At 36.4% G+C, this 18,500-nt stretch overlaps 1 protein-coding gene across 2 annotated transcripts in view; it reads right to left on the bottom strand.

Moving 5' to 3' along the window:
* The window catches only part of LOC100369596 (5'-3' exoribonuclease 1-like), a 49,847-nt gene extending 35,651 nt beyond the window's left edge, over nucleotides 1-14,196 (bottom strand). For both annotated transcript variants that reach the window (XM_002730331.4, XM_085508634.1), the window contains exons 1-5: nucleotides 13,991-14,196; nucleotides 9,082-9,213; nucleotides 8,247-8,347; nucleotides 4,608-4,815; nucleotides 3,231-3,341 (exon numbers count right to left, since the gene is read on the bottom strand). In XM_002730331.4, the coding sequence (XP_002730377.2) occupies nucleotides 3,231-3,341; nucleotides 4,608-4,815; nucleotides 8,247-8,347; nucleotides 9,082-9,213; nucleotides 13,991-14,065 (627 nt within the window). In that variant the 5' untranslated portion in view covers nucleotides 14,066-14,196. The remainder of the gene's footprint in view (nucleotides 1-3,230; nucleotides 3,342-4,607; nucleotides 4,816-8,246; nucleotides 8,348-9,081; nucleotides 9,214-13,990) is intronic.
* Nucleotides 14,197-18,500: the final 4,304 nt, after the last annotated feature.

Below are 18,500 nucleotides of genomic sequence, written 5' to 3'. Positions count from 1 at the left end.
ACTTCGTCAGTGGAAATAATATGACAATTTTGACTTTGACTGTGTTCCAACAGACTCAAATGTTTTTAATTCCGTAAATTATGGTGGTACGTAATTAATATTGTAATAAAATGTGCATATTTTTTGTGATCATTTCTGTTTCTTCATTGTTAAAATCAATGACGACTCAACTAATTTAGTAATTTGATTTTCCCTCAAAGACGTAATCTGTCACTTGATGAATCAAAATTTTCATTTGCACTCTTTTTCGAGAGGGGTGCTCGGGTAAGCGCCCACACCTAAAAAATCAGGATTTTCTGAGTTGAGGCCCCTGGGCGCTAACGCGGTCGAGTACGGTATATCTACACTTAAAATTGTAAAGTACTGTTGACTATCTAATACAATTCTGCTCCAATTTATTTATATGACTTGGTTGACTGTTATGAACCGGGTCATAATGGCCTCAGGTCATCTAACACTGATATTTTGTTATTGAAAAGACAAGATGTACTGTACAAGATGTAATGTACCACAAAACCATATGGTTGGCGTTCTTTTAGCAATTATGCCCCCCCCCCCCCCTTTTGTGGAATGAACTTCTACTTCCCATTCATCAGTCAATAAATATCAATGTTTTTAAGAGAAATCTGAAAACTCATCTGTTTAGAAGACAGTTTAAAGCGAACCTAAATGCGGCCTTAATTTATAGTTGTGTATATTCTAAACTGTATTTGAAATAATATTGCAGTGGTTTAATTTTGTTTTAATTATAACTGTAGCTTGGATAGGCATTTGAAGTGCTTGCAATTAAACACCATGGAGGCCATTCATGGAGGGGAATAAATAACGAACGAACATATTTAACATCCGGGTACTTTTCAAAGCTATGACGTTTTAGTATCTGATCACATTCGTATACGCCATTGTACAGAGCCGTTCATGCTGCCAAGCATTGTGTACTACTAGTATAAACTCAACTTTTATATGCACAATGTGCTTTTTAAAACTTGGGTTAGAGCCTTATGCGTTTGAACCACAGTATTCTGAGAGTGAAAGCCCAATTGCGTTAAAGTACCGTACTTCCTCGATCGTAAGTTCCTCTCGAGTATGAAGCCCATCCCTATATTTTTACTTGGTATTTATCGAGTTGAGAGCATTCACGATTATAATATGCATGTAAAAGGTGTGTTTCATTTTATAATAATCGTGAATGGCATGGTAGTTTGGTTCATGCTTTTAGTTTTATGAGAAAACTCGCATGGCGAACGTACACAACGTGGTTCGCATGCTTTCTATTCTGTCATTTACTCAGGATGAACCCCGATGTTGCAATTCTGGAGTAGCTTTCGAAAAGTCAAAAATGTGATCGTTAAGTCGTGTACCTGGTTATTGGGCATGGTTTACTTTGAGACTATCATGAAAGGCCTAGGGTTTGAACGATGAGACATGTTGGCGACCGAGAAAGGTGTTTAAATTCTTCCTCCACACTCAGTTTACCCACGGTTACTATTAACCGTCATCTATATTTCGGAAATTGCGATTCGCCAGTTTTTAGGGAAAAAAATCATCATTTTTTCGTTGCAATCAGTGCTACAGATTGCATTTTAACATTGCGGTAATTCACTTCCGCATTGCGTTAAAAAATCGTCAATAATCGGAAAATTTCATCATTACGACACATCATTTTGATTGGTTAATGAAAGACATGACTTGTTATGTCGAAGGAAGTTGTTCCAGGTCAAATCGTGCTGAAAAACCTCATGGTGGAAAATTGCTTTGCGTCGAGAGTTTGCGTACGATCGAAAACGTACTAAAACGAAGATAATGATAAATGCCTTCGTCCACTGTTTTCTCACAGATCCTACCCATTATTTCACCATAAATTCAGATGGTATGTAAATCGTATTGTAATAAAATGTGTGTGTTTTTTATGAACATGTTTGTTTCTTCATTGTAAGTGTCGTTCAAATCAATGACGCATTTTTTTTCAAAAATAAGTATTATTTTCCCGAGCCCAGCGTGGTGAACGAATAACTTTTTTGGATAATTTTTCGTTGTTTGCAAGATGGTTACAGTGTTTAACCCCAAAACAAAATCATTTTTTCTGAGTTGGTCCTCGAGTACAAGCTCATCCCTTACTTTTCCATTACGTGTTCATGCCTCCGGGCTTATGATCAGGGAAGTACGGTATACTGTGAACATTCAGATCAGTCCAGTGTGAGTGATGAGAGTATATCGTCGACGATGCCCCTTGTTCGGATGATAGTTTTATTTCAAATTACATGGAAGTCTGTGAACAATCTGCTTGGTGTTCCTGTGACACTTGTCCCATGATTTGCCAGTGCAGCCCCACGAATACATGGACGAAAATGTTTCCACCACCACCCTACGAACTCAAGATTGCATACTCCAGCATCTATATTAAATTGAATAATTTGCACGTCGCACAGTGCAGTACTGGAAACAGCATTTATTAGACAGTTAGACAAGAAACAAAACAAAATGCCTGTCTCGATCAATCGCACATCCATAATGTTTGTATGTTGATACGCTTGTAAATAACATTAACGTAAAAGTCGAAACAACGTAGACTAGAATTCAATTCACCAGTCCAGCCAACTATGGCTCCCTAAGTTGCTTATATTTAATCAGATACTATTTCGTCATCATGTTTTGTTACCTTACCTGTTTATACCTCATGAGGGCGTTTTTTGATGGCAAGATGGCGCAAACGGAAGTCCTTCGCAGGTTTATGGTTTCTCATATTTAAATCATCATAACTCTGAAGATAATCATTTTTTTTTTCAAATTTATAATCAATATACATAACTTGATAAATACAAACACCAAAATAGGCTCTATTTAGTTCCCCTTTAAATCCCATTTTAATGGTAATGTTATTTTTAAAGTATTTTGAAAACTTTTCATTTTATTTTTATATAATACTGTTAACTTTTCTCTTAATGTGATTTGTATTCAATGTTTTGTACAGCGGTGTGTGACACAGTGAACATCGCTTAAGAAAATTATTATTATTATTATTATTACTTGCATTATGGCACACATTTTAATCGGAAATGCAAACCAATGTAACCACTGATATTGAAAACAGATCTTCATTTGAAATATATTAAAAAACACGTATGCACATATGCACATGTCATAGCACAAGAATTTACATGTGTACAGTGCAAATTCATCCTTGCATTCTGTCATATTATTTGACATACAATCAATAATTCATATCTTACCAAATCAGCATCTAGACCATACAGACAATGCCTTGTGTTTGGATCATACTTAGGATCTGCTTTTTCAGCTCTAATGAACTCCATCACTTTATGTTCACCTTCCCCAGGTGTCTGTAGAACACAATCATATAGTATGATATAAAGAGGTCTCCTGATATCCCTGGTTTGTACTCAAAGCTATGTTGTCAAGAGTAACACCAAAATGAAGAATTTTAGGAATACACCTGTTTCTACACTTTCTACTGTAAAATACTTTATTTTAGCTGGAATTATTTTCGCTGAATAGACATTTTGGCTTTTGTGTGTGAAGTTTATTTTCATATATTGTTGATGAGTTGAACTAATATACAGGAAATAACTAAAGGCAATTTCACTGGATTTTTATTTTCACTAATTCATCCATTCAGCAAAAATAAATTCCACCTGAAAATATAGTACAGAGGGTACTTTACAATATCATTTCTCAAGTATGAGACAGTCGGTTATTGTACTTGGTTTTGACCAATATCAAGAATTATCATCCTCAAGAGAATGGTATTGGCATCAGGTTTCTGATTTATAAAAGCCACATGGGAATGAAAATTCAATCACTATATAGTATTTGCTTTGTTTATCCATCTATTGTTTATCCATCTATTGTTTCATAAAACTAGAGCTCATAGCAATTCTCAATATTGGGTAAAACATTTGCACATAATAGCATGACTTCTTGATAAAATTTCAATTTATAATTTATAAAATCAAATCAAAATCTTCTACATAAATCTGATCTAGTATGTCCATATATGGTACTAGTACATGGTGCTGATTATTACGTAGGATAAAAGAAAAAGAAAGAAATACTGTAAAATGACTAATTTTCACTGGGTTTAAATTTCACTGATTTACCATTTCAGGCATATTCAGTGGGTTTTAAATTCACGGTTTTATCATTTAGATAATATGTTTTATGTTAAATTTTACATATTAACTGGGTTTTAATTTAGCGCATTTTCCAGTCAGCGAAATAAGCCAAAATAAAACCCAGTGAATAATTAATCATTTTACAGTAACAATAAAGTATTAGCCAGCCACCTGTCTCTCTGTACTAAACTGGCAACTTTAAATTAAAAAGAACAACAAATTAGAATGTCAAGCAATGGAACAAAAATTTTGAACAATATTAATTATTTTGTTCAGTATCGTTGTAATTACCGGTATGCCAGTAACATTCATAAATAGCCAAAACAACTATAGATAGAAAAATAACATGTCCTATTTACAGTATATGTATGTATACTTGGCTTTCAACATTGGTAGCAACTGCGGATTTGGTGGCAATGCTATTTTTGGACAGACATCTTTTTATTTCTGGCTAAAGGCATGATTCAACCTCACCTCATGACCCGATAAATATATCCTTAAACCACGCCACATTTCATCTTCAGTAATCTTTTTATTAACGAAATATTTGAGTTGTTCATTCAGCTTTACCATGAACTCAGTACCAGGCGTGATGCAATTAGAATCAAATCTTTTTTCTGTAGGAAGCGTTTCTCCTTTCGACAAGGCTTTCTTTTCTTGTTCTTCCGCTGCACGTGCAGATCTGTAATTACAACACCATTATTAAAGAATATACTGTAATTTACACCACAGAAATCTCAGTAATTTTAGGGTATTTGCAATGACTAGATAGATTTTAAAAACATTGCTGCTCCCAGTGGACACAGTATAGACATAATAGATACTTTGACTTCCCCAAAGATCTATTTAGCAATGGATGATTGGGGTTGTGTTCAATCATTCCTAGTAAATGCCGAAATAGTCACATTTGTTAGAGAGGTGGCCACATACATGTATCCTTGGCATGAACAGTATTTCTGTGGCAAAATACGCAGATAGTATCCAAGACATGGTTACTAAAAAAAGTTAGTAACCGTGTCCAAAGAATGTTGGGCAGTATAGTAACTCATTTGCATAACAATGCATAATCTAATTTACATAATTATTAATGGGCCACTATTCTCTATAACAATTAAAGGCACAAAATTGACACAATGGGCCACTATTCTCTATAACAATTAAAGGCACAAAATGGGCACATATGGCCACTATTCTCTATAACAATTAAAGGCACAAAATTGGCACAATGGGCCACTATTCTCTATAACAATTAAAGGCACAAAATTGACACAATGGGCCACTATTCTCTATAACAATTAATTAAAGGCACAAAATTGGCACAATGGGCCACTATTCTCTATAATAATTAAAGGCATAAAATTGGCACAATGGGCCACTATTCTCTATAACAATTAAAGGCACAAAATTGGCACAATGGGCCACTATTCTCTATAACAATTAAAGGCACAAAATTGACACAATGGGCCACTATTCTCTATAACAATTAAAGGCACAAAATTGGCACAATGGGCCACTATTCTCTATAACAATTAAAGGCACAAAATTGGCACAATGGGCCACTATTCTCTATAACAATTAAAGGCACAAAATTGGCACAATTGGCCACTATTCTCTATAACAATTAAAGGCACAAAATTGGCACAATGGGCCACTATTCTCTATAACAACAAGTCATTGTCAATGACACGTCCCCGTTCCGTTCATATTTGAGTGACATATACATTCAAAGCAGATCATGACCAAAATGCACCTGCATATGTACAACACATTGTGCTAAATCTGAACAAAATCCATCCATGCATGACTGAGATCCGGTTCTGGAATTGTGAAAATACATGATTTTGATGCATTTTCGGCCTTAAAATGGCCATCATTCCACTATTGTTAAGCAGATCATGAAACAAATACACATATCTATTTGTGACATGATGTACCATGTGTGTGTGAAGTTTGAACTTGATCAATCCAGACATGTCTTGGATACGGATCCAGAACTGAATTCTTTAACAAAATGGCCGCCAGTCGGCCATTTCGAACTTGATGCGAAAAAAAAAAAGACGTGCATCAAGGTCCTATTATGTTTAATGTATGTACCAAATTTGAACAAAATCCATCCATGCATAACTGAGATACGGGTCCGGAATGGTGAAAATGTGCGATTTCAATGCATTTTCGGCCTTAAAGCGGCCCCCATTTGGCTATCGTTAATGAGATCATGAAACAAATGCACATACATATTTGTGACATGATGTACCTTGTGTGTGTGAAGTTTGAACTCGATCAATCCAAGCATGTCTCAGATACGGATCCAGAACTGAATTCTTTAAAACAAATGGCCGCCAGTCGGCCATTTCGAACCCGATCCAAAAAAAAAATGACGTGCATCTAGGTCCTATTATGTTTAATGTATGTACCAAATTTGAACAAAATCCGTCCATGCATAACTGAGATCCGGGTCCGGAATGGTGAAAATGTGCGATTTTGATGCATTTTCGGCCTTAAAATGGCCGCTATTCGGCTATCGTTAATCAGATAATGAAAAAAATGCATGTGCATATGTCCCATATAATGTGTGATGTATGAGTGAAGTTTGAACTTAATCGGTCCATGCATGTTCGAGATACAGGTGATCACGGACGGACGGACGCACACAGGGCAAAACATAAGTCCCCGTTTTCGGACTGCGTCCGAACGGGGACTAATTAAAGGCACAAAATTGACACAATGGGCCACTATTCTCTATAACAATTAAAGGCACAAAATTGGCACAATGGGCCACTATTCTCTATAACAATTAAAGGCACAACATTGACACAATGGGCCACTATTCTCTATAACAATTAAAGGCACAAAATTGGCACAATGGGCCACTATTCTCTATAACAATTAAAGGCACAAAATTGGCACAATGGGCCACTATTCTCTATAACAATTAAAGGCACAAAATTGGCACAATGGGCCACTATTCTCTATAACAATTAAAGGCACAAAATTGGCACAATGGGCCACTATTCTCTATAACAATTAAAGGCACAAAATTGGCACAATGGGCCACTATTCTCTATAACAATTAAAGGCACAAAATTGGCACAATGGGCCACTATTCTCTATAACAATTAAAGGCACAAAATTGGCACAATGGGCCACTATTCTCTATAACAATTAAAGGCACAAAATTGGCACAATGGGCCACTATTCTCTATAACTGTAACTCTAAAACCATATTGCCATCATTTATGAGAGGATAAAAAAAAACAAGACTAGAATTTGAGTAAACCAGACAGCTGAGATGACCTTTACTAAATGTGTTGATTACAAAGTGCTACAATAGATTTGGTTTGTTTTCTTCTACTAGAGCATGCTTTCAACATTGTTACATTGCCCATACACAGGCATTTTTTTAAACAAGAGAACAGAGGCACAGCACACTCATGCCATGGCCATGCACCCCCTTACCCTTGGTAGCAGATCCTCTGGCAACCATAAAATTCTGATTGACTGGGGATCACAAGTGGCCACAGTCTTCAACTGTGACCTGTCTGATAGTGATTTTGGCCCCAAGGAAGCCATTTCAACTTAGAATTATCAAAAACTCCACACCCTGGTAGGGAGAACCCTATCTCCCCCACTTGGTGGCATCGCTGAATTGCAGTGCTCCCTCCCTTTTAGAAAAATCTCTGCATACGAACTGTAGAATACTTTATTTTCGCTTGGAATTTATTTTCGCTATTTTCGCTGAAGGGATGATTCCGTGAAAATAAAATCCAGCGAATATACTTTTTTTCCGATATTTCACATTAATCTCATCAAAAATCAGTGAAAATAAATTCCAGGCAAAATGCCCAGAAAGCCTTTTCAGCGAAAATTAATTCCAGCGAAAATAAAGTATTCCACAGTACATGTTCATAAATTTGATTATGTATATTTCTCATTGCTTCAGCAACATTTAGAAGCTAATCTACAAGCATCTGACGGGATTACCCAAAATGTTCAATATATTTAGAAGTTACATATTAAAAACAAAACTAGCTCCCATGATACAATTGAGAAGCAAACTGCACAACCAAGTACATTCAGCTAAAAACTTAAAAACATGGATGGTAACTTCAATACCTGAAACGTCTCCCTCTCTGTTGATTCATCTTGGCTCTCGGAGCAACCCCATCCACAGCCATAAAAAACACTTTACGAGGTTTGATAATTCGGAACAGTACCTGTCAAAAAAAGTGGTTGTTTTAAATGTTACCTAACTTCAAAAAAGTTTAATCCACAAACAGACACATTTTCCAGGGCATGAGAAAACTGTACTAAGTTTAAACCTACAAAAAATTATCTCATAACTTTTTGTCCACAGGTATTTTGACTATATAGTTGGTTTTGACAGCAGTACCAGAGTTAACTAACCAACAGACAGTTATAATATAAGTGTTGCTAGTTATCTTGGATGACAGTCAAGCTAGAAATTGTGCCAGGAAATAATTTCCAGTGAAATATTCCACAGAAACACTATTTTAGTATGGGTCATAGATAGATCACTTTTACGACAATAGAGGAATAATAGCAATGAACAGTATACATGTATATAACAACATATGTAATGAAAGTTTCAAAAATTATACACACATGTAGAATGCAAAAAGAATCAATTAGAAAAACAACAGACTCAATCAACACTTATTTTAATTAGCAAATTAGTCGTGGTGCAGCATGAATGTTTAGTACACTGCATGTATAAGTCATGAAGACGCTAAATTTCACCAAGGGGAGCTAACAACAAAACTCACCCCAAGCAAAATTATTTTTCAACACATTGGAACCACTTCTTCAACTCACCTCAGCACTTTTAGGAGATATTATTCACCCTGCAGGCAAGGCCTGCTATGAACTCACCTCAGTCCTTTCAGAAGAGTTATTTTTCACTCTGCAGCCAGACCTGCCGTGAACTCACCTCAATATAATGAAATATATCTTTAAATATTTTTTCTTCTGATATTCTAAAATGTGGATCATCGTCGTTGGGATGCGAGCACACATGAATCACACCATTCATATCAAGATAAAGATTATCAAACTCAGGAATCTGGAAGATGAGACAGAAAGAACTGTTATTTTACATAAACTTCACACAAAACAGACAAAATGTCTTTTCAGCGAGTATTAATTCCAGCTATTAAATAAAGTATTTCACAGTAAGTAAATTACAGAAGTGTATCTAACTAGTATGGTAAACAAAAACTAATATTCTAATGATTCAGTATACTGCATTAATTATTCACAGGGTTTTTATTTCGCGAGTAAAATTGGCTAAATTAAATCTATGTGAACACAGAACATAATAATAGAACTCCTTGACAAATTTGTGAAATTACCATATGTTCAAAACATTGAAAATAAATGGTTTTCAGTACAATAAATGTAATTTTAGGTTTACATGCGTTTCTATTGAGATGCGATTCTAATAGAATAAATACAATATGCAATGAATATTATTAGGTTATCGTGGGAATATCACAAATTATTACAATATATATCAAGCATTGAAAACAATAGCACTCTTTCTAAAAATTATTAGCACTCATCCGAACGTTTAAATGTTTCCTTATATCCTTGGTCATCAACATAACTGTTTTTTTGTTGTGTGTTGTGTGTTGTGTTCTCACTTAGTAAAAACGCCGGTGTTTTGTGCCCTCAACGAATCATATCACGGAAAGGTCAATAAACAAATGGAAAGGTCAATCGACATCATGGCGTCCCCTCTGGTAAATGCATTTGCTTTGTTTCTGTTTTTTCGTGTGTTTTTACGCTCGAGAAGAAGGCAACGATGATTGATTACCCGGTAATCAAGATTTCGAAGGGCAAGACGTCAAACAAAACTGAGAAATGATCGGTTCATGTTCACGCTATTCACGTGTATGAATAACGCAACAATAGACTCAGCAACCCGAGCGATTTGGACTCGACAACACAGAAATAACTGGAGGGAAGAAATAGTGTTACAAACGTGGGATGAGATTGGCTATAAAATTTGACTTGAACCTCAGACGCCATCTTGTGTAATGTCAAGCATAAATAAGATAGAGGGCTTTTAGCTGTCGTATTGTGTTCACATGGCTCATTCCATTGTGCAAGAGTCAGTGTGACAACAGCGTTTAGGACCTGGTCCACCCCTTTTACGACGGTGTCAAAAACACAACTGCGTATTCTGTTCACACACACATTTTTACAACGTTCTCAAATAAAAGGCAATGTGACAACAGTTTATTTCATCTAGTGAGAACACCACTATAAACATGTTCTGGCTTATCAACATCACACATTTGACTATTAACCTTTGTTTACATTGGATGCAGAAACACTAAAGCATGGGATAAAAATGTAATCCCATTACTCACACAAATGTGAGCACAACAATCAACGTCTTTCATTGTCATTTCAACACATACTCTCTCAAATTATTAACTATAAGCAGGAAAAAGATGTCTAAGAATAAGGTTATTGCGAGAATATTGCAAAGTATGCACTCAGGCAGTATGGGTTTGCATCGTCCTCTGCTACACGTCAGCCAGTACGATCATTGTACTGCCTACTATAAATGAGTATTTTTTCACAATTTAGATTTAATTGAGTAATTATTTTTTGAAAAATAAGGTTTTTCCACCATACTAACAAGTCAGAGTGTTCAAATTTCCACCTCGAATACAATACTTGTACACGATAGATCATCAGTTCTTTTCTTCAATCGATGTTATATCTGTCAATTTTTCATTAAAATTCACCAATTAGCGTAACCCATTGTAAGTAGGTGCCAAGAGCTAACAAGAACCAATTTTTGTGAACAAACATTGACAAATGATCATAGGGTAAAACTAAAACAATAGCTTCCTGGCTCCTTCCGTTAGTACCTTCCATGGTCTGACTGGCCCGTTATACTTTGATGCTCATGGCTATCAGCTTGTAAATAAACTACAAATTTCTGCAAACATAGGCTATGCTAGTGATTAACAGAACTCATCAGCATGGTCACACCTCCAATAAACACTTGGCTGGGGCAAGTGAATAGGGCCTTTAATGAGCTCTATTTCTGCAATTTCGTGGACACACATGGAAACTGTTAGAAGAACTTAGAAATGTTGACAAAATAAATAGTAACACTGACAACATTAATGTAAATGATTGGTTAGATCACTTTAAAAGTCTAAACAGTGAATCTAATGTTGATGAGAGTAGTTTTACCCATACAATTAGGAATAGTGTCAGTACACTGGAGAGGGAGAATGTAAATTAATCTTGATTATGAAATTTCTAGTGATGAAGTAATAAGCATATTAAATTACTTAAATTAGGTAAAACCTCAGGTAATGACATGATTTCAAATGAAATGTTAAAACATGGTGCACCATATCTCATTAATTCAATTGCCAAATTATTTTGTTTAGTTTTAAAGTCAGGCAAATTTCCTGCATTATGGAACTGCAGTTTAATTATCCCTATTTTTAAATCAGGAGACCAAGCGGATTGCAATAATTATAGAGGCATTGCCATCTCCAGCTGTTTATCCAAACTTTATACCATGATATTAAACAGCAGGTTAACTAGCTATCTGCATGAAAACAATCAAAACAGGGATAACCAGTTTGGCTTTAAGAAAAATCATTGGACAACAGATAACATTTATATTTTGAGATCCTTGATTACAAAATATGTAAACAACAAACGTAAAAAGACAGAAAACTATTTATTTTCATGCTTTATTGACTTCTCCAAAGCCTTTGACTCGGTTTGGCGTGAGGACTTACTATATAAACTTCTGCATTTAGGCATTGGGGGTAACTTTGATTAAGTCAATCTATAAAAATACACACGATAGCATAAAAATGAATAGGGGAATTACACCATACTTTGATTCTAATAGAGGTGTGAAACAAGGCTGCAACTTTAAGTCCCCAGTTGTTTAATATTTATATCAATGGTATTTGTGATGTTGTTAACAATTTTGACCCAGTGGATCTGTATGGTGTGAAATTTAACTGTATTTGATATGCAGATGATCTGTTGATATCTACTAGTTATGATGATCTACAGAAGGGCATTGATGCCATTCAAAATTACTCCCAGAAATGGAAATTAAAGGTTAACATAAACAAATCTAAAATTATAGTTTTCAGCAGCACTGGTAAAAACCTTGAAAACAAATTTCAATTCTACATTAATAGAACACAACTCGAATGTGTGAATTTTTATAACTACCTTGGCATCACTTTTCAATCAAATGGGAAATTTAGTGCAGCCACAGCAAGGTTGTATGAAAAGCTCACAAAGCATCATTTAAAATGTATAACATGTCTTGGGATTCAAATGAATGCCATTCAGTGAGTCTAGCCTGTAAACTGTTTGATTCTGTTATTAAACCAGTTATTCTTTATGGGTCAGAAGTTTGGGGTTGTTTTCTGACTAATCTATTTAGTGGAACTGGCAAGAGCAAATCAGAGATTGATAATACCGGTACTGTTTTTGTATCAAAGCTATTCTCTGACAAAATATTACCAGAAAAACTTCATATAAAGTTTTGTAAGAGAGTTTTGGGAGTACACAGGAAGACATCAAATATTGCTTGTAGAGGTGAACTTGGTCATTTCCCACTTGTGATTGATTATAAATTTGAAAAAAATACTTGGATGATATAAAAAACAAAAAACACAGAGTAGCATTAACCAAATTTCATATTTCAGCCCACTTCTTGTCAATTGAATTAGGCCGTCTCAGGGGAATAAAAACAATTGACAGGGTATGTAATAAGTGTGACTCTAATGATGTGGGTGATGAAAAACACTACTTTTTTCATTGTGACAGTTCTTCAGAACACAGGAAAAAATTCCTCTACACATTGTTCAAATACTCATCTGACTATCAAACCTTACCAAATGGAGAATTGTTTATTAATGTTTCCTCTAGTGTAGACAAATATGTTTGTAGTATTTTAGCTAATTTTGTTTTTCAGATTTTAAAATTATTTTAGATTAGTTGTGTTACTGTATGTTTCTTACGTTGGACTTTACTCAAGCATTGTTTTTGTGTACGTTCCAAATATAATATCCTATCCTATCCAATCCATGGAAAACAAATGGAGATAGCAATATAAGCGATGACATCATAGTGGTTGGACATGTATCAAAGTGAAGTCAATGGTAATTAGCATATCTAACAATAGAGTTTCCTAACAGTTCTTCTAGTAAGCGTGGGCTAACCAAAGGCAATGGGACAAATATGAATTGGGACGAATATAAATAGGGACAAATCAACTTGTGGGACAAATGTATGAATTGGACACACTAAACATGCAAACACATTTATTTCACTTCCTGTTGTAATATAAACAGACACACCAGTAAATATAAACAAAAGGAATTTTGTATTGAATTTCATGTGCTTGGATATTGACCATCTGGACGGCAAGTTATACACAACGTCATATAAGGTACCCCAACACCAGGCCACTTAGTGGTGGGGGAATGTGACGTACAAATATATGCATATGGTGACAGTTTCAAAATTATGTCTGCAGTTTTATAGTAATCATACTTCACGTGTATGGCCAACTGGCTACCGGACGGTGTACGGGAACCATCGATGGCCAGGACAAACCATATCGAACGGAGTCCACATGGTTTGACCGCTGTCGCTTGTCGGTCTAGTAGCCAGTTTCACGAGACTCGAACCAAGTCACCGGGTAGAACAAATAACAATTGTAAAAACATTGGCAACATCATTTTAGCATACCGCTGCTATGAGTAACAGAATATGAACGAGTTGCACCAAACATCAGAAATGCAAAACATGTGAACAAAAGTCAAATGTACCTGGTTCTCTCGTACAACTTCGCTTAGACAGGGATATCTTTCGCTTATCCATCGGTAAAATTTCGGAACTCCCATGATGTAGGTTTTACAACGACTATTTCGAGACACAAATATCGATCCACCAGTATGATTTATTAAACAGTTGCACAACGTTGCAGCACCGATAAATATATTGTTGCAAAGCTCGTAGATTCACCCGGAAGTGAGGTTAAAGATCACGTAGTGTGACGCTAATGTAATGTTGACTCTGATTGGACAATCGCTGTTGGCATGTGTTTCGGCGAAAACACATGTTATTCTGATTTCATCTCGCATTGTGTATCGTTTTATACAACTTGCACAGCTTTAGCATTTATTCTATCCGTCCTTCCAAGAACATTAATGTCACGCCGCCAGAGGAGAAACGACAAGTCACATGCCGTACTGGGTCGCGATATTTTAACCAATCAAAAACAACCTTGCTTGTAACAATTTGGTGTGTCGGTGCCTGATTTTCAGCCATATGAGTGAAATAATAGTACCACAATGAGGTCCTCATATACTAAAAAAGATATACTGCTTTGATGACCTCGAAAAAAACGTTGCGTAAAATACTAGTACAATGCATTTTCACAACGCCGAATATATGTAGCAGTTCTAGTCCGCCGTAGATGGCACTAATTTTAATCATTTTGGTAGGTAACGTGGACGCCTAGTGGTTTGTCAAGCTCGAACGAGTTCCCAGACTACTACTCTTGGCCCCCAAAATACATCCTTCACCTTTATAAATACATATTTATAAATTTCAATCGCAGTTGAATAAAACCAATCATCAAGCACAGTGCGCAAAGACGTCATTTGAAACTGTTCCAATGTTATTCAATCAGCCAATAGAACATCTCGTTTCAGTTTGAACTGTGAAATTTATAAATATTTATAAAGATGAATTGTTTTCACCCTTATGGATATTTTTTTTTTAATGGAAGTTGGTCTGAGAGCCTCGGGAAAGTTAGAGGCGCTTGACGGGGGTGTTTTTCTTGAAATTATTCATATATTGAACCATCATGTGCGCTCATACTTTGTTTGAGACACAGACATCGTTATTATACGACATGATACGGGACCAAATAGCGAACACGTCCTTGCTATTAGGGCCCGCATAGTAACGAGCCCCTGTGGTCTGAGATATGGGAAAAGCATCCGGGTACAACGAACATCTGAAAAAACGTCAGTGAGTATATTCAGAATATTTCAGACCACAACAACATAGCTGTGTTTATATTGTGAAATTTGAATACAAAGTGAAGATAATATCGAATGTGGATAGCTGCGACTGCGAGAAAGTGTCTGTTTCTTGCTTGCTTTTTTCAGTTCATACTTTTCAGAGTATCGATCTTCATTGTATTTCTTCCACTGATTCATTTACAACTCAATAAATTAACTCACATAAACTATTACTAGTAAATTATGTTTGTTTGTTTTTACAAATGAGATTCCACAACATTTCACGCTTCTTGTCATTACAATGAATATATTTTTTTTCATTTCCAACAAATGTGCACACTTTCTGCTGCATCTTCGCCGACCAAGTCTTTTTTATTCAGTCATCGCCTCACTGATGTTGATTGACATTTCATCTTCATACTAAATATAATTGACTAGAATGAAAACAAAAGATACAGTGAACCATACTCATTAGACAAATTTAAATAGCAATATATATGTCCCACAAGTATAAATTACACACTGATTTGACCACGGCTTTTAGGCTGTGTAAAGGTCGCCCACAAGTATCAAATCACACACTGATTTGACCACGACTTTTAGGCTGTGTTAAGATCGCCCACAAGTATCAAATCACACACTGATTTGACCACGACTTTTAAGCTGTGTAAAGGTCGCCCACAAGTATCATATCACACACTGATTTGACCACGACTTTTAGGCTGTGTTAAGATCGCCCACAAGTATCAAATCACACACTGATTTGACCACGACTTTTAAGCTGTGTAAAGGTCGCCCACAAGTATCAAATCACACACTGATTTGACCACGACTTTTAAGCTGTGTAAAGGTCGCCCACAAGTATCAAATCACACACTGATTTGACCATGGCTTTTAAGCTGTGTAAAGGTCGCCCACAAGTATCAAATTACACACTGATTTGACCACGACTTTTAAGCAGTGTAAAGGTCGCCCACAAGTATCAAATCACACACTGATTTGACCACGACTTTTAAGCTGTGTAAAGGTCGCCCACAAGTATCAAATCACACACTGATTTGACCACGACTTTTAAGCTGTGTAAAGGTCGCCCACAAGTATCAAATCACACACTGATTTGACCATGGCTTTTAAGCTGTGTAAAGGTCGCCCACAAGTATCAAATTACACACTGATTTGACCACGACTTTTAAGCTGTGTAAAGGTCGCCCACAAGTATCAAATCACACACTGATTTGACCACGACTTTTAAGCTGTGTAAAGGTCGCCCACAAGTATCAAATTACACACTGATTTGACCACGACTTTTAAGCTGTGTAAAGGTCGCCCACAAGTATCAAATCACACACTGATTTGACCACGACTTTTAAGCTGTGTAAAGGTCGCCCACAAGTATCAAATCACACACTGATTTGACCACGACTTTTAAGCTGTGTAAAGGTCGCCCACAAGTATCAAATCACACACTGATTTGACCATGGCTTTTAAGCTGTGTAAAGGTCGCCCACAAGTATCAAATTACACACTGATTTGACCACGACTTTTAAGCTGTGTAAAGGTCGCCCACAAGTATCAAATCACACACTGATTTGACCACGGCTTTTAAGCTGTGTAAATATCGCCCACAAGTATCAAATCACACACTGATTTGACCATGGCTTTTAAGCTGTGTAAAGGTCGCCCACAAGTATCAAATTACACACTGATTTGACCACGACTTTTAAGCTGTGTAAAGGTCGCCCACAAGTATCAAATCACACACTGATTTGACCACGGCTTTTAAGCTGTGTAAATATCGCCCACAAGTATCAAATCACACACTGATTTGACCATGGCTTTTAAGCTGTGTAAAGATCGCCCACAAGTATCAAATCACACACTGATTTGACCATGGCTTTTAAGCTGTGTAAAGATCGCCCACAAGTATCAAATCACACATTGATTTGACCATGGCTTTTAAGCTGTGTAAAGATCGCCCACAAGTATCAAATCACACACTGACTTGACCACGGCTTTTAAGCTGTGTAAATGTCGCCCACAAGTATCAAATCACACACTGATTTGACCACGGCTTTTAAGCTGTGTAAATATCGCCCACAAGTATCAAATCACACACTGATTTGACCACGACTTTTAAGCTGTGTAAATGTCGCCCACAAGTATCAAATCACACACTGACTTGACCATGGCTTTTAAGCTGTGTAAAGGTCGCCCACAAGTATCAAATTACACACTGATTTGACCACGACTTTTAAGCTGTGTAAATGTCGCCCACAAGTATCAAATCACACACTGACTTGACCATGGCTTTTAAGCTGTGTAAAGGTCGCCCACAAGTATCAAATCACACACTGATTTGACCACGGCTTTTAAGCTGTGTAAATGTCGCCCACAAGTATCAAATCACACACTGACTTGACCATGGCTTTTAAGCTGTGTAAAGGTCGCCCACAAGTATCAAATTACACACTGATTTGACCACGACTTTTAAGCTGTGTAAAGATCGCCCACAAGTATCAAATTACACACTGATTTGACCACGACTTTTAAGCTGTGTAAAGGTCGCCCACAAGTATCAAATCACACACTGATTTGACCACGACTTTTAAGCTGTGTAAAGGTCGCCCACAAGTATCAAATCACACACTGATTTGACCACGGCTTTTAAGCTGTGTAAATGTCGCCCACAAGTATCAAATCACACACTGATTTGACCACGGCTTTTAAGCTGTGTAAATATCGCCCACAAGTATCAAATCACACACTGATTTGACCACGGCTTTTAAGCTGTGTAAAGGTCGCCGACAAGTTGGTTATTCCCTGGTCAATCGCGTTGCCATGTCTGTGTTCCAAATACGGAACAATATCTGCTTATATTTCAATCAATCAATCTCTTTAATAAAGAGTTATTGTACATTATGTTGACATATTTTCATGAACAATCGGCCCTTACAGGTGTCGACGATTTTAGCCCGATCGTCAACAAAACTTCACTTGTCTTCAAAGTGCATTGGAACCGTTTAAGGGACGACGTCAAAAGATCGATGTCGGATAATAAACTTATTTCCTTTAGTTTGGGGGTGGGGGGTTTTGACCTCAAAAAGTTTTCTATCCAATCATGGACAGAAATAACCGAAATAACAAACATCCAAGACGAGAAAATGGTTTGGTTTGGTTCGAGTGTAAATCTGTGCGTCAAATGAGGTGCATTTGTAAAATCTTTTTACACCCACCCGACAACCAACTGCTACGCAATACTATACTGTCCGATTATCAATTTGTATTTAATGGTGAATGTAGTCTGACG

The sequence above is a fragment of the Saccoglossus kowalevskii genome, chromosome 15 (assembly GCF_978046115.1).
Source record: "Saccoglossus kowalevskii chromosome 15, keSacKowa6.1, whole genome shotgun sequence".
In the NCBI taxonomy this organism is placed as follows: Eukaryota; Metazoa; Hemichordata; class Enteropneusta; family Harrimaniidae; genus Saccoglossus; species Saccoglossus kowalevskii.
The sequence above is the reverse complement of the archived record's forward strand: the minus strand, read 5'-3'. Positions and strand labels throughout refer to the sequence as shown.